Raw genomic sequence first — 15,542 nt, 5'->3', positions numbered from 1 at the left:
TTTTGTGTGTGTGAGAACAGGCATGACTTGAATCTTTCAAAAAAGAAAATGGTAGAATGATACGATTTCATGTAGTTAACTTTTAGATGGATTGGCCCATGTGACAGATACCATAGGAAGTTTCAGCAGTGATGCAATTGTTTCTGCATTTGTGAAGTAGCTGATTTTGTCATTTACATTATTTCTTTTGGAAAAGTCAAACAGTCCAGGTCTAGCTTGCATTTTTATGAGTTTAACGTTACTAAAAGTTTATGGTTTGCACTAGCTAGTATTGTAAAATTATAGAATTATAGAATAGCCTGGGTTGAAAAGGACCACAGTGATCATGTAGTTTCAACCCCCCTGCTGTGTGCAGGGTCACCAACCAGCAGACCAGGCTGCCCAGAGCCACATCCAGCCTGGCCTTGAATGCCTCCAGGGATGGGGCACCCACAGCCTCCTGGGGCAGCCTGTTCCAGTGTGTCAGCACCCTCTGTGTAAAAAACTTCCTCCTAGTATCTAACCTAACTTCCCCTGTCTCAGCTTAGGCTCTTGGTGTTCTTATGATGTCGATGAATTTCAAATATGCTGTAGTTCAGAGCAGATGTACCATAATGGTAAATGACGTGGCATGAAATAAGCCTCACCTTCTAGACTTGTCTAGTTTTAGCCTTCTTTCAAGGAATTTGTTTATAAGCCAGTTATAATATTTATAAGCAGCTCTTTCAGGCCATGGAAGAAAGGAGAATCTTCATGCCTCCTGAACAAGTTCTTCTTTCTTTTTTCTAGGATTTTTATGTGGTTAAAACAAGAAATTGTTAGGGTTTTGGAGATTCCTTGTCCCTTAGGTCAGAGGGACCTGTAAACAATATAGGTATTATACATGGCTCTGATAATCCTTTTCTACAGGGGAAAAAAATGCATTTTTGGCTGAACCAGTTACATGCCCTTAATGATGCAGCAGATAATGTAGGAAAGCATACAGTGATGTCTAGTTAAAAATATTTATTCTAATAATGAGGGAAACAAAGTTTCAGATTAGGTATGCAGAGCCAGTGGTCACGAAAAACATCAGAGATGCAACTGTGAGAAATGTCCAACTCACTGCTACTGTTGTCTGATCTTGAAACATCTGTAATAAGAAAGCGTGATGAACCACTTGAAATAAAACTGGAAAACTGTTTTGTTTTGTTTGAAACCATTAGATAGCATTAAGATAATTATTTACATCAAAAGACTAAAATATACAGCTGTTCTGTTTATTTAATAGATGTATTTGAAGACTTCATTTCACCAACAACTGCTGCTCAGACATTATTGTTTACATCATGTAGTAAAAGGAAAGAGGTAAGCCATACAAGGATTTTGCTGAAACACGGTGCTACTTTGGTTTACCTTGTAAGCTGTATTTACTTGCTGAAAGAATTACTGAGAAGCTTTATTTTTTAACCCTCTCGTATTGTAGCACAGTGAAATTTGCCGTTTACCTCAAATATTTTGTTTGCACTAGTCTGTTTTTTGTTTGTCACTTCCTCTGGGACCCATATATCAAGAATGTTATGTCTTACAACTGATGCATAAAACAGAATCAAAGCGCCAGGCTTGGATCAGGTTGTTAGACATTCACACAATTTCAGAGCACTGAGAATGGTATGTGCCATGACTGGTTGAAATACTTTGTCTGTGTATTCGATGTAGGTCTTGCAGAAGACAATGGGCTTTTGCTATCAGATTCTTACGGAGCCAAATGCTGACCCTCGTAAGAAAGATGGTGCTTTACATATGATTGGTTCCTTAGCTGAAATTCTTCTAAAAGTAAGTGTAATTACTAGGTTTTGCCCAAGTTCAGCTGACTGACTTGTAAGTTCTTTTAAATTCTCTACTTGTAGTAAGAATTGCTGTGCTGTTTTCTTTGCTGTACTGTTTAACTACATTCCTGCTTTGTGGAGGAAAGGAGAACAATCCATCCAATGAGGGGCTGATGACTTAACAAGATCTTTTCTGTGTAGAAGAGCAGAAATAAAATGAAATCAGTGAACTTTGTCAATTAGCATGGCAGTGAATAAGAAACAGGTCTTTCATTTGTGTTTGGACCGTGACTGAGAGGTTTCTCAGACCCGTTTTGCTTTTGGTATCAGGGTAACGTACCACGAAACAAAAGCCTTTTCTGAGAGGCTGTGAATCATAGGGGAAAAGTGAACAATTTTGTCTGAAAATTTCAAGCTGGTTCTATGTAAAGTTTGAGTAAAATCTGGGATTCCTGTTGCTTGATGTTTTTATTAAAGGGGAAAGTTAAGCGTGAGGGTTTTTAAGCTCTCATACTATACAAGTTCAGACTTCTGTGTGTGCCATTTTTATTGTATTAGGAATACGTTTTGATGTGTAATTTTAAACTGATAAATGCTTCTGTTATTATTGCAACAGAAAAAAATATATAAAGATCAAATGGAATATATGCTGCAGAATCATGTGTTCCCTCTCTTCAGCAGTGAGCTGGGTTACATGAGAGCACGGGTAAGAAAGCCTAAAATTTAATGTTAAGACATTTTTTTAGCTCTAGATTTAAGGAATATTAAGTTGCTTTTTCCTTTAATGGGTGCATTTCCTTCTGTGCCTGTGGTAATATGAATGCTTGTATCAGTGCTTAGTCTTTGTGTATGATTATGAACAGCTGGCTATGAAATGGCTGCAGGACTGTGTGCATAGCTGTCCATCTGTGTCTGGTGGTATAGTCTATTTGTGTTCTACACTTAGACTGTACTGCTCACACAAAACCTGTGGCCAAAGATGAACTCGAGATCATAGTACTGGTCTAGTGATGTCTGAATGACGTGCCTCCCACTGGCCAGCCTCCATACTCTCAAACATCTTCATCCTATAAGTTCTGTGGTATCATTACTCAGCATTCCTTTTATTTCACATTTAAGAATTTCCATGGGTTCTAGGTATGTGGATAGTCAATAATCCTGGTTTTAATTTTATAACACTAAAGTTACTCAATGTTGGTGATTTTTTTTGTTTTTTTTTCTTTCAGGCTTGTTGGGTTCTTCATTATTTTTGTGAAGTCAAATTTAAGAGTGACCAGAATCTCCAAACAGCTTTAGAACTCACAAGACGGTGTCTGATAGATGATAGGGAAATGCCTGTGAAAGTGGAAGCTGCAATAGCACTACAAGTTCTGATCAGTAATCAAGAGAAAGGTAGCCCTCATTTTATAAAATTACGACAAGCTTAGGGTGTATAAAAAATAGTAGTTTTTGTTCTAGCAGGCTTTATGTTGCTTAATATTCCTGAAGCTGGTGTAAAAACAATGCAAACATAGATTCTGTATCAATTGTTTTGCTGATTTGACAGAAATGCTTATATACCTCTTTTTGTTTAATTAAAACTTGTGTTAGTAATCTTGCATTCCATAGATTATGGAACTCTGTGGCCTTTGTTAGTTCAGTTGTGAGCCTCTTGCTATAGCTTATTAAATTAAAAATCTGAACGTCACTACTGTTGTAATGATTTGTACTACTCATTTTTATGGCATATTGATGCCAAAACACTAAATATTAAGTATACGTTTACATGCTTATACTAGTATTGTAGTTGTGTAAGAGTGATACTGTCAGATATTAATTTCCACTTTTTTTTGCAGCTAAAGAATATATCACCCCTTTCATTAGGCCTGTAATGCAAGCTTTACTTCATATTATAAGAGAGACTGAAAATGATGATCTTACTAATGTGATTCAGAAGATGATCTGTGAATATAGTGAAGAAGTTACCCCAATTGCAGTAGAAATGACACAGCACCTGGTAAGGCTTTTTGGTGACTTGGAAAGTTGTTTTGTATGTGGGAGATGGATCTGCTGAAGTGCATGAATACAAGTAGTTTCCTTTTACATTTAGACTTTTTTTCCCCTCAAAAGTGGGTTTCATAACTAGAACTAAATGGATGTTTCTAGGAATTGTAGCAATCTTTGAGAAACCTTTATCCATGTTTTCTTGTGAACGTGTTAATGAATTTTGGTAGCAGTTGCACAAAAAAAGTTGAATCTGCAGGTAAGTTATTTGCAGCAGAGATTAAGCTGTATCTAGCAAGTTGTACTTGTAGTTTCGGTAGCAGAGTTCAGGTCAGTGCTAGACTATTCAAGGCCCTTACCTCAAAGTTAAGACTGAATGGTTTGCATGTCCTCCTTGAGAGTTCCTGCTAAGTGATCCAATCTAGTTTGTAGTCCTTGTCTCAGAAAACTAGATAGTGCAACTGTATTACTTGTCATGGAAGGTAATGTCACTTTTATTCATGAATGGATAAGGGATGGCAGTTCAACTGGCTTAATTTTCCAACTTAATCAGTCATGAGAACAAACTGTGGAGTGAAGAAGTCATCTTAATATTTTCTTAACAAAACATCTTAGATTATTTCTGTGGAATGCCAAACTTGCACAATTGTTCTTCACCTCCAAGTATATCCTCACTGAATGACATTTATGGGTTGTTTTGTTATTATGTGCAGGCGATGACGTTTAACCAGGTGATCCAGACTGGACCTGATGAGGAAGGCAGTGATGACAAAGCAGTGACAGCAATGGGAATCTTGAATACTATTGATACACTTCTCAGTGTAGTTGAAGATCACAAGGAAGTATGTATATTTTACTTTCAAAACTAATACCTATAGTCTGAGCCACTGGAAAGTCTTTTGTAGTTCTTGTGTATCTGACATTAATTAGTTGGAAAACCATCTGTAGCCAAAACTTTCTTAAAACAAAGAACAGTGGCAGTCTGTATTGTGTTTCTGACATAATAGATGGACTAACTTCCAGCTGGAATACAGCTTGTTTTAAATATGCCACTGCTGATTATAAACTTTCTTGACAAAGTCAGCTATTGCATTTTGATAACTAATGACAGGATACTTTGACTTAAATAGTTAAGTAATAAATTGTACTCTTAAGAGCTCTGAAGGTTTTACTAAGGAAACACAATACAAATTGTGTGTCCAAGGTGTAACAATCCAGTTATTAGTGCAATAAACAAAGGGCCAGTTATGCTTATAGACTTGGCTGCGGAAGCTGCCAAACAAGCATTTACTTGTTTTTGTTGGCAAATGGATGAAATGGGATGAATATCTAACAATATGCTAATCCTGAGGAGCTCCTTTGTAAGAAATTGATCAGTAAGCATTTATACTTAAAGACCTCTTATACTGGATGGTCAGGTAGGCTTTTCATTCAGTTAGTCTCAAATCCCGTTCTGTATAGCTAAGACCAGAAACTCCATCTTTATTTATTCCAGTGCAGAGTGAGTGCTGTAAATGTCAGGTTATTGATTTTTTTTGTTAGCTGTTCCACAGACTGAGAAGTTATTGTTGGTCAGACGATACAGACCTGTAGACCAGCACTGAAGTTCATGTAGTGCGCAACCAATCAGTCCCAGTTAGTTTTAGGGTTCCTCTGAAATTTCACTTTTCTGAAACAGCACGTACTTGCTTCAGCTTTCATTGCTGAGGTCTTTGAGGTGTACGTGGGTTCCATGTGTTCTGATGGGACAGAATTGTGGCATAGTCTTGTCACAGGCTTTTTTTAAAGGGTACACTGTAATAAACTGTAAAGATTTTTTTTCCAGTGTTCACAGAGTATTCCAAAAATACCTCCTTTTAAAAGTGGTCTTAAAAATTGTCATCCAGGTGCATTGTGTTCTAAAATGTGAGAAGGTTTATGTTTCTAGAAGAAGGTATTTTGTAAAGACAAAGAAGTTGGAATAAATTAAAAATTGTTTAATTTCAGCTCCAAAGTACTGCAAACAGTCATAAATCTTTTCCATTTTCTTGCTTCTTCAGATTACTCAGCAGCTGGAAGGGATCTGCTTGCAAGTGATTGGAACAGTTTTGCAGCAGCATGTATTAGGTATGTGTACTTGTATTTGCTTAAGTTTTCAGTAGCGTGGGACAGGCTTTAAAATTTGTCTCCATTTCTGTTTCTTTTAGAATTCTATGAGGAGATATTTTCCTTGGCTCATAGTTTGACCTGTCAGCAAGTTTCTGCACAAATGTGGCAGCTTCTTCCTCTTGTTTTTGAAGTCTTTCAGCAGGATGGCTTTGATTATTTTACTGGTAGGTAGTATAAATCAGAAAGCCGTATGGTTTCACCTATGATTTCATGCAGAAAAGTGGATTACATCTTTATTGAAACGTTTAGGAGAAATCTGAAGTGTTCTCACTTGCAGATACTTAATTCTGAATAGATGAATGCTTACCTTGAAAAACATTAGGCACGGATCATGATAAACTTAGTAATATGTAGCTTTCAACCTGGTTTTGTCAGCTATTCTGTTCATAAAACATGAAAACAAATTAACTTATTATTCTTATCACAGATATGATGCCTCTCTTGCATAATTACGTTACTGTTGATACGGATACACTTCTGTCAGACACGAAATACCTTGAAATGATCTACAGTATGTGCAAGAAGGTAAGTAGGTGACTCTGTGATCATAATCTGTGATATCTGAAGTAATACATACTTTAGGTGGGTACTTTTTTCTACAACAGTAGACTCTGAGACTAGAAATTCTGACGTGCTCTTAAAACACTGTGCTCTTTAGCATCTTTTGTGAATCCACACGTTGTGATGTTATTGCTGACAAATACAGAGATTACATGAAATTTTAGATATATTTTTGCTAAAAAGGAAAAATAAAATTAAACAACAAAAGCAGATTAAACAACCCTTTTTTGTGCGCATCTTTTTTAATACAGTTTCTATATTGGCTTACATAGTGTGTGTGTGGGTGTCTATTGCTAAGGACCTATAATTTAATCTGGGGTTTGTAACCTTGTTACAGCTAGAATACCAAATACTATATGTACGCTGGAGATCTGAAATCTGTTAGCTAAAACAAGTGGAGATGGGAAGTAGAGGGATAAGAATAGAAATCTGTTTTACCAAGGTTATGTGAGATCAGTGACTGAAGCTGAGAGTAGAATGGGGTGGTTCTGAATGTTGCCAACCTTTATTTGACGTGAAGTTGCAATCAGGTTGGTTGTAAATACTACTTAGTGTATTGTGGGGAAAAAAAGCAAAAGCCTCTTAGTGTATTATGAGGTGAGCACGGTGAATCTGGCACAAAAGCTGTATCATCTCCTGAAGAATATCCTAAATATTTTTTAAAAAGAAAAAATACAGGATACATGAATGCTTAAGAGAAATTTTTATTTTGTGTATGGAAATAAATCCAAGTGGCAGCTGGTTGTGAATACAGTTAATGTGATGAGGTCAGTGTGCATAGAGTTATTTAACGTTAGTTCAGGTAGGTTTGTTTCAACTGCTTTCAGCAATGTTATATTCTCTGTGGTTCTAACAGTGAGCCATTGCTGTAGATTTGGCTTCTTCACTGATGGGTGTTTATACAAGCATTGTAAATTGGGTACATTTATAATGGCTTTTCAAAGCAAAGCAGCATGTTGAAAATACCTCTTGAAGTGATGCAATAAAAAATAATTACTTTTCAGGTCCTGACAGGAGTTGCTGGAGAAGATGCAGAATGTCATGCAGCAAAACTATTAGAAGTAATTATTCTTCAATGTAAAGGGCGTGGAATTGATCAGGTTGGTAACTTTGGTTGATATTGCTAATATTAAAAAGACTTTTTTCCTCAAATATGAATTGATTACCTGTTAAAGTGAAAATTTCTGTTACAAGAAGCTTGTGTAGGGTGACTAATGATCCTGTCTTCTCCTTCAGTGTCACAAATTCTACCGTGCAGTTAACAGCACTAAGAAAATAGTTACTGCACACTTCATCTCCAGGATTTAGGATGCTGCAAAACTCAGTATAAAGTGTTTTCATGAATCTGGAAGAGAACTGTTTTAGGAGCATCTTAGCTAAAAGTTGATTAATTTTATTCTAAGGTAATTATAGTGAATGTTGATGAAAATGATTCAATCTGTCAAGTTAGTAGTCTTTAAATACGAATGAGAATGAAGTTCTTAGAATCCTAATTAATATCACAGCAGAGCCAGGGATTTCATTAAGTGTGAATGGAAGTTGGGATTTGAGAGGTGCATTTGTGTGCTTCCTTTGTGTATATGGCAAGTAATAGCTATGTAGGCCGCTCTGAAAGTAATGCCCCCTATTTACTTCCATGGAAACTAGATCAGATACAAAGAGCATAATAACACTATTTGACAGAGCAAATTCTCAGCTGCAGAACATTGTTTTTCAATGTAGTCACTGTAGTCAATGTGTACGTAACGAAAATATCTGCACCAGTGGAGGTGACCCACTGTCACATAGCTGAACCACGCTGTGTACCGTCTACCTACCATCTCACCGTGTTCACAACCACTGTCTGCCCTCCATAAATGTTCAGCAAACATTGATGAATGTCAGTGGATGCCATTTCTTTCTGTGAGGAGGAGTTGAAGGACACCCCTTTGCTCCCTACACATATCCGTTTCAGACGCCTGTAGTCAGACTGCCCCGCTGCTGCCACCTGTCACACAGCAACAACACGTAGGGGGATGTTGGTGGGAAGGTTCAGCCTCTACTGCCAACCCACCAACATCTGCCTCTGACACTGTGGGCCAACATAATAAAGCAGGAGGCATTGCTTTCAGACCAGCCCTCCTATATCAGTAGCATGGCATGGCTTTTTTCCATGCTTGTGGGCGTTGGAAATTCTGGTTTTAACTTATTTGAAGGAAAAACTTCTATAGCAAACCTTTTTTAGTGTGCCATCTATGAAGAGTAATTCTTTTAATAGTTATCATCTTGGAACGTTGGCCGTGTCCATTGACTTGTTTATTTATTTTTTCACTATCCACAACTAAAAGCCACAAAAACTGAGTTCCTGGGCCTCTTTTTTAAAAGACAAGATTAAAATACTAGGGATTTACTTCTGCTGTCCATAATGTCACAAAATCCAAATCGTGTATGGAGTAGATATAATAACTTTTCATGTTTTTATTTCATCTTCATTCATATGTGACTTCTGCTGGCTGTGAACAGTTATTTCCATTTCACACCCTATGTATTTATGTGCCAGTCTGGTTTTTCAGCCATTTCTGGAGTCTGAAATAAAGAACTGATTTTGACCACTAAGTTTATAATGGTTCTCGCTCTTCAGTGCATACCCTTATTTGTGGAAGCTGCTTTAGAGAGATTGACCAGAGAAGTGAAAACAAGTGAACTACGAACAATGTGCCTCCAGGTTGCCATAGCTGCTTTGTATTACAATCCTCATCTATTATTAAATACATTGGAAAATCTTCGTTTTCCCAATAATGTGGAGCCTGTCACTAATCACTTCATAACACAGTGGCTTAATGATGTGGACTGCTTCTTGGGGTGAGTGTTTCTAATCTTTAAAGTTATTCTCTAAGGTACACCTCTATCAGCTTCTAAATCATACTGGAATTTGTAATTTGCACGCTGTTTTATTTTACAGACTTCACGACAGAAAAATGTGTGTGCTTGGCTTGTGTGCTCTCATTGATCTGGAGCAAATACCACAGGTTTTAAATCAAGTTGCTGGCCAGATCCTGCCAGCTTTTATCCTTTTATTTAATGGATTAAAAAGAGCTTATGCCTGTCATGCGGAGCATGAAAATGACAGTGATGATGATGATGAAGCTGAAGAAGATGAGGAAACAGGTATGGAGACTGAAGATCCATTGTTATGTTCTGTTTTTCATGTTTCCTGGTGGATACGTGGAGTTGTTTTTCGTGGAATTCTTCAGAGTTCCCTAATTCTAAACTCAAAGCTGAGACAGAGCATTAGACATCTTTTAACATCTTTCAAGCATATCTGCTTGCTTTCCTGTCACTCTTAGAAGCTGACTTCCACAATTGGGTCTCCTCAAAGTTGTTGTCAAGCTGGCTTTTGTGTATGGATGCTGTCAGCACTGAAAAGAATTAGTGCTGGGTCCTGTTTTCTCTTTGGATAAGTGGTTAGAGTCGGTAGAAGGAGTTTGCTGCTGTGCTTCATTGTACAGTTTGGACTAATATATATTACAGATTGTCCCATGAAATGCTGGAGATGTAGATGTATATTGAAATGGATCATAGTCAGAATGGTTTGAGTAGGAAGGGACCTTTTCAAGGTTTGGTTCTTACTGCCCTGCATTGGGCGGAGGCAGTTTGCTCCAAGCTCCAATTACAGTCAGATAATTGGAGAAGATAACAGTTCTTAGTCTTTTTCTTAAGCAAGGATTTCTCATTTCTCATGGTCTGAACTTCATCAGCTTTTATAGACTTTTTTCTCTGTAGAGTGTTGTCCCAGGCTTTCACCTTTTTTGCATATTCTTTATTTGAAGATAAAAATTATGTGTAATTTCTCCCTACGTCTGTTTTTCATCTTTTCTATACAATCCTTAAGCTTTTCTCTCTTGCTTCATTTTGCTTTTTATGTTGTCATCCTGATGTCTTTGAATGTTTGAAGCACTTTCTGCATTTAAGTGTTTTTCATCTGTCTAGTTGAAGGCAGGTCTCTTTTTGATCTCTGCTATTGACTTCTGGATTCCCCAAATCATTACACACTGTTAATCCTGTTACTTTTTGTAGTTCTCAAGCATCATTTCCAAGTCCCTTTTGAAGACCCCTTTAAATATCTGTTAGCAAATTATCATTATTATTATTAATTAAACATCAAATTGTTTCAAACATCCTTTGGAGTACCAATAGTGCTTTGTTTAGTTTTAGCAAGTGCTTTTCAACACTAACTGTATGTATGTTTATATATCTTTTTAACTGTTCTTGAGATTAAGCATTTTTGTGTGTGGTATCTCACTCAGAGGAATTGGGGAGTGATGAAGATGACATTGATGAGGATGGCCAAGAATATCTAGAAATTCTAGCGAAGCAGGCAGGTGAAGATGGAGATGATGAAGACTGGGAAGAAGATGATGCTGAAGAAACTGCTTTGGAAGGCTATTCCACAATTATTGATGATGAAGACAACCCTGTTGATGAATATCAGATATTTAAAACAATTTTTCAGAGTAAGTAATTTTATTTTCTTTTCTGGCCAACAAATTACATTTTAACTTAATTTTATCCTATCATTGTGAACCAGAACTTGCTGAAAGCTTTCCAGTATATGGTTTGAATTAAGTGAGTTCTTTCTTTGAAAAAGGGGGAGAGTGTTGCCATCATTTCTCTTTCAGAGAAATAGGAGCTCTCGGAATGAATTTGTTGTGGGAGGGAAGCAGAGAGATGTCTTGGATTGGGATGTCTTGGATTATGTAATCCTGACAGGGTTTATCAGAATACAGTTTTGATGCAAATGGCAGTGAGTTAATATGCTTTGAGTTACAGGACATTTTAATGAACAAGCACCTTTTGTTTCTGTTTCCTTTCTCTTGCAGCAATTCAGAATCGTAACCCTGTGTGGTACCAAACTTTGACACAGGGCCTTAATGAAGAACAGAGGAAACAATTGCAGGACATAGCAACTCTGGCAGATCAGAGGCGGGCAGCACATGGTATTTTTTCCCCTTTATACCATTAAGTGATTCTTTAGCTTTAGCTGCCTATAAAGTCATGCCTAATAACGTTTTCATCAAAGCAGGCTTGTTTTGCAGTCTGGAGATGCTTGAAAAGTGCAAAGATTGCCAGGTCACAAAGCTTTAGTGCATAATTTGTATGGAAAACTACGTGTGTATGAAATAGTAGAGATGTCTCAATGAAGAATTATTATAATTTGGATTATATATTATATACTTCATTATACATATGGAAGTATATATTATATAGTTGGTTATAATGTTGAACTTGAAAACAATTATTGACCTGAAAGTGGATGAACTTACAGGTATGGTAACAAGCAAACATGTTACACAACCAGTAGAGTATTTTGTGATGTGACTTGTTGCAGCTGGAATAGCCTCTGATTCTGTGGGTGGGAAAACACTTGCTCAAAAACTAGCATCCATCTATAAAGCTACATTGTTAAATCTATTAAATATTTCAAAATGCTATTCTTCAGAGAAGATAATACGGATTGAGGCTTTTAAATATATGGAAATGGGCAAATATTCATGGCTTTTTTATCAACTTCCTTATTGTTTGAGAGTAAGCCAGTATGTATCAGTCTCTGAAGTCAAGGCTGCATTTTTGTCTAGGTCATATTCTGCATCTTATTGTAGTAAGGTGCTTCAGATTAGAAGTTCAGAAAGCTTTCAGTAAAAAGCTTAGTACTGAGTAATCATTTGATAATATTTTTTTGTCAGAAAATAGCCAGATGTATGGCAGAGCTTAAGTGTCTGCAGTGACCCTCTCTGATGGATGGAAACTGCAGTCTCGCTGTGTTCTTCTTGTGCATTTTATGAATAAGAATGTAAATTTTTTTTCCCAACTGCTTATTCGTAGAACAGATGAGGTTCAGGTTGTGAAGTTGAACTTAAGGAGGTAGATCCTCGCAGGAAATTCTTACATACTAACAGAGCATGTTGGTCTCCATTCAGGCTTCCTACCAGACCTAATAGGAGGATCTGGAATCTTATCTGTCTCACTGTGTAGCTAAGAAGAATCTCCATATGCTAAGAGAAACTCGCCTTCTGTACTCCAAGCGACCAGGAGCGAACAAAGCCATGTTGCCTGGGCTGTGTTCTCTCCTTGTCCCTCATGAGCCATGGCAGCATTTTTCTGGCCTTTTTCAAATGAAACAGTCCAAATGCAGATCCTCTGGATAATGAGTTGTATTTCCAGAAAGAGACCAAGTTTTTACCAACCTGTTTTTGAGCTCTCCTTTCGCTAGAGCTTGTAAAAAGATCAGAACTTGTAAAAGGCAATCTTGCTTTGGTCTTTAAAGGATGTAACGTGCATCTAGTAAAAACGGATGGAGGGATGGATTTGTGAACCTCGAATGCCTAAAGGTCTTAAGGCGTGGTTGAAAATGAAACATGATGAACGTGGTGGTTTCTCTCAGAACTAAGCTTATTTCTGCTCATACTGTGGGGCTGATATAGGAACAAATGAAAGTTGAGCTGATATCTGTTTAGTGCTTTTGTTTGTAATGTGTGATCTGGTACTGGTCTGATGGACAAGTATTTTAATCAGAAAGAAGTGGGCATCTGTCAGCAATTTTAGAAATCCAGCATTTGTTTAGGTCTTCCTTCAGAAACATGGAATTACATACTTGTTCCCAAAAGCTGAAGTGTGCTTGTTGGAAACATAAATGTCATTTATCATTTAAGCACAACTGTAAGTCTGCTGCTGGGGCCTGATGCATTTCTGCTTTGTGAGCACTGATTAATTTTCCTTCTATCTTTGTTCTTTTTAATTTTTTTTAGAATCCAAAATGATTGAAAAGCACGGAGGATACAAATTCAATGCTCCAGTCGTGCCAACTTCGTTTAATTTTGGAGGCCCTGCCCCAGGAATGAATTGAATTATCACTTTTCCTGCTACTGTGTGATTGTAGTGAAGAGCTTGTGTTCCTCCCAATAGTGGTTCCAGAATTGGTTCATGTTATCTACAGCTCACTCTAAACTAATTGATAAATAGATTGGACAAAAGCCCCAATTGTGGGACCTGATCATGCAGTCTAATACTGGAAAGCAAACTAGAGGGTTTTTTTTTTTTGAAGATAGGAAGAATCTGAATATAAAGCTTCAAATGACACACTTTGGAAATCGGAAATCAAGAGGGATGTCATGAAGGCAGCTTTTCTTTTTCTGAGGAAAAAAAATAGGCATGGGCTGCAGGACTATTTAAAATCTCATTTACAGTACAAGTTAGGAGGCAGACTTAATTTTTACACCTGTGGCGGTATGAGTATTTGCCCAACTTCCCTTTTCTCCCTTCCTTATTTGGGTGTCTATTCTTTCAGTGTAAATAAGGTAATCAAATAGCCTTACTTAATCTTCATCGTTTCCATTTATCAAGATTGTTCATATGTAGAATATTGGACACTTAATGTAGCACTACATAACTGATAAATCTGTAAATGAATTAGCACTTTCATATTGAAACAAGCCTGCTAGCCTATGTACAAAAATAGCAAAATGTTTGCTGTTTATAAAAAAATAAAAATAAAAAATAAGGGATGTATTGGGGAAAATAATTTCAAGTTATTAATTTAAAATGAAACTAGCAGTTTTGTACCTGGTGACTTTGTGGTGCAGTCACCTCTGGCTGTGACTTGAATTCGGTTCTGTAAAAAAGGGGTTAGTGATATTTCATTGCTGCTAAAAAAGAAAAAAATAGCAACACCCTCTGTGTCCTTTGTTTTTCTTAAAGATCTCACTGTACGAGTTACAATTTGGATACAAATGTTCGTTGTAAGCACTGAGAAAGTGATCTTTTCTGAAGCATGTAAATTAGATGTGAAGTTCTGCTCTTAAATGAGTTGATTGAAGTGTGCGGATGAAACATCTATATATGCAATCTATTAAAAAAAATAAGAATTTGGCTAACCTGGGCTTTGATCTATGAATGCAGTTTTTCCCATAATTCTGCAAAACCTTTTTTTCCCCTCATCGAGGCAGTGCGAGTGCACTCCAGTGTTAATGTACCATCGTCTGCCTGATCCAGACAGTGTATTTGAAGTTTTGCCAATCTTCCATTTTTGAAGCCACAATTTTCTTCTTTCAAAGTTGCTATAGTAACTAGTATTTTAGCTAGAGAGGCGAAATACAGTTCCCTCTGGGACCACTATGAAAACCACTGTATGAAGAAGCCAGCAGGGAGATGCTGTGAATGGGTTGGCTCACGTGCCCCCTCTTTCTTTTCTTAAAGCATAAATCCATAGGTTTTTGATCTTGCCTTGAGATCATTGGTGTCAGGTCTTTTAAATCAAATGTTTTTTTTTTTTCTTTTAGCTGTTTTTATATTAAAATGTCACCTGCTGTTACAATTGATATTAAATGAGCTACCTTAATTTAATGTAAGCCTCCAAAATTTAAATACAGGTTAAAAATAAACTGAGTTTATATCTGTAAAAATGAAATGCACATATATATATTATGATACTCAAAATGCAGTCTTCAGAAAATTGGTTTGTGTGGTGTGTTTTTTTGCATCAGCAGCATAGCTGGAATTGATGTGGGGTCTCCTTGCTGACTGGCACAGTTCTCTTGGCACAGTTCTCTGCCTTCTGTTTGTTACAGGATGGCTCATGCTGTACTGTGAGCCAGGTGCATGGGGCTTTTGCACTCCCTCCTCTCTGGACAGCCTTTCTTAGGTGAAAAACACTTCCCTGCAGAGTGCTGGCGTGAGAGGCTGAGGCGGCATTATGCTGTCACTTTGCCCTATTGGGATACCAAAGCAGTACTTGGAGCAAAGTGTAGACTTGATGGATATTGCACCTGAGGTGAAAAAGCCTAAAAAATTAAGTATTGAATCCAAAGTATCTGTTACATGAGTGCTATGGGAGCCACAGGAGTACTTACTTAGTGAGCCCTAAGCTGTCTGGCTAAGTACATAGAGCAGAACTGTGCTGTGCATAACTCCTGAGCACCCACAGGTATACTCTGGCCTCAAGCTCATCTCTGGACAGTTTTATCTTGTAGGAAAAGGTGATGTATAATCGCAGAATGTTTTTTCCTGTGCATTCCTCAACCTTGAAAA

General features: G+C 37.2%; 1 protein-coding gene and 1 non-coding gene across 2 annotated transcripts in view; both read left to right on the top strand.

Moving 5' to 3' along the window:
- Nucleotides 1–14,970, top strand: part of IPO7 (importin 7) — a 33,400-nt gene extending 18,430 nt beyond the window's left edge. Inside the window, exons 11-25 of the mRNA XM_048948304.1 lie at nucleotides 1,250–1,326; nucleotides 1,678–1,794; nucleotides 2,404–2,493; nucleotides 3,014–3,179; nucleotides 3,623–3,783; nucleotides 4,484–4,612; nucleotides 5,810–5,876; nucleotides 5,957–6,082; nucleotides 6,346–6,443; nucleotides 7,484–7,579; nucleotides 9,100–9,320; nucleotides 9,421–9,626; nucleotides 10,766–10,972; nucleotides 11,339–11,455; nucleotides 13,265–14,970. Coding sequence (XP_048804261.1) covers nucleotides 1,250–1,326; nucleotides 1,678–1,794; nucleotides 2,404–2,493; nucleotides 3,014–3,179; nucleotides 3,623–3,783; nucleotides 4,484–4,612; nucleotides 5,810–5,876; nucleotides 5,957–6,082; nucleotides 6,346–6,443; nucleotides 7,484–7,579; nucleotides 9,100–9,320; nucleotides 9,421–9,626; nucleotides 10,766–10,972; nucleotides 11,339–11,455; nucleotides 13,265–13,362 — 1,976 coding nt within the window. The 3' untranslated portion in view covers nucleotides 13,363–14,970. The remainder of the gene's footprint in view (nucleotides 1–1,249; nucleotides 1,327–1,677; nucleotides 1,795–2,403; nucleotides 2,494–3,013; nucleotides 3,180–3,622; nucleotides 3,784–4,483; nucleotides 4,613–5,809; nucleotides 5,877–5,956; nucleotides 6,083–6,345; nucleotides 6,444–7,483; nucleotides 7,580–9,099; nucleotides 9,321–9,420; nucleotides 9,627–10,765; nucleotides 10,973–11,338; nucleotides 11,456–13,264) is intronic.
- LOC125695604 (small nucleolar RNA SNORA23) lies at nucleotides 2,668–2,849 on the top strand. Its single transcript, XR_007378016.1, has one exon. It is a non-coding gene; the product is annotated as a small nucleolar RNA SNORA23 (small nucleolar RNA).
- Nucleotides 14,971–15,542: the final 572 nt, after the last annotated feature.

The sequence above is a fragment of the Lagopus muta genome, chromosome 6 (assembly GCF_023343835.1).
Source record: "Lagopus muta isolate bLagMut1 chromosome 6, bLagMut1 primary, whole genome shotgun sequence".
Taxonomy (NCBI): domain Eukaryota; kingdom Metazoa; phylum Chordata; class Aves; order Galliformes; family Phasianidae; genus Lagopus; species Lagopus muta.
This window is presented reverse-complemented; position numbering and strand designations above follow the sequence as displayed.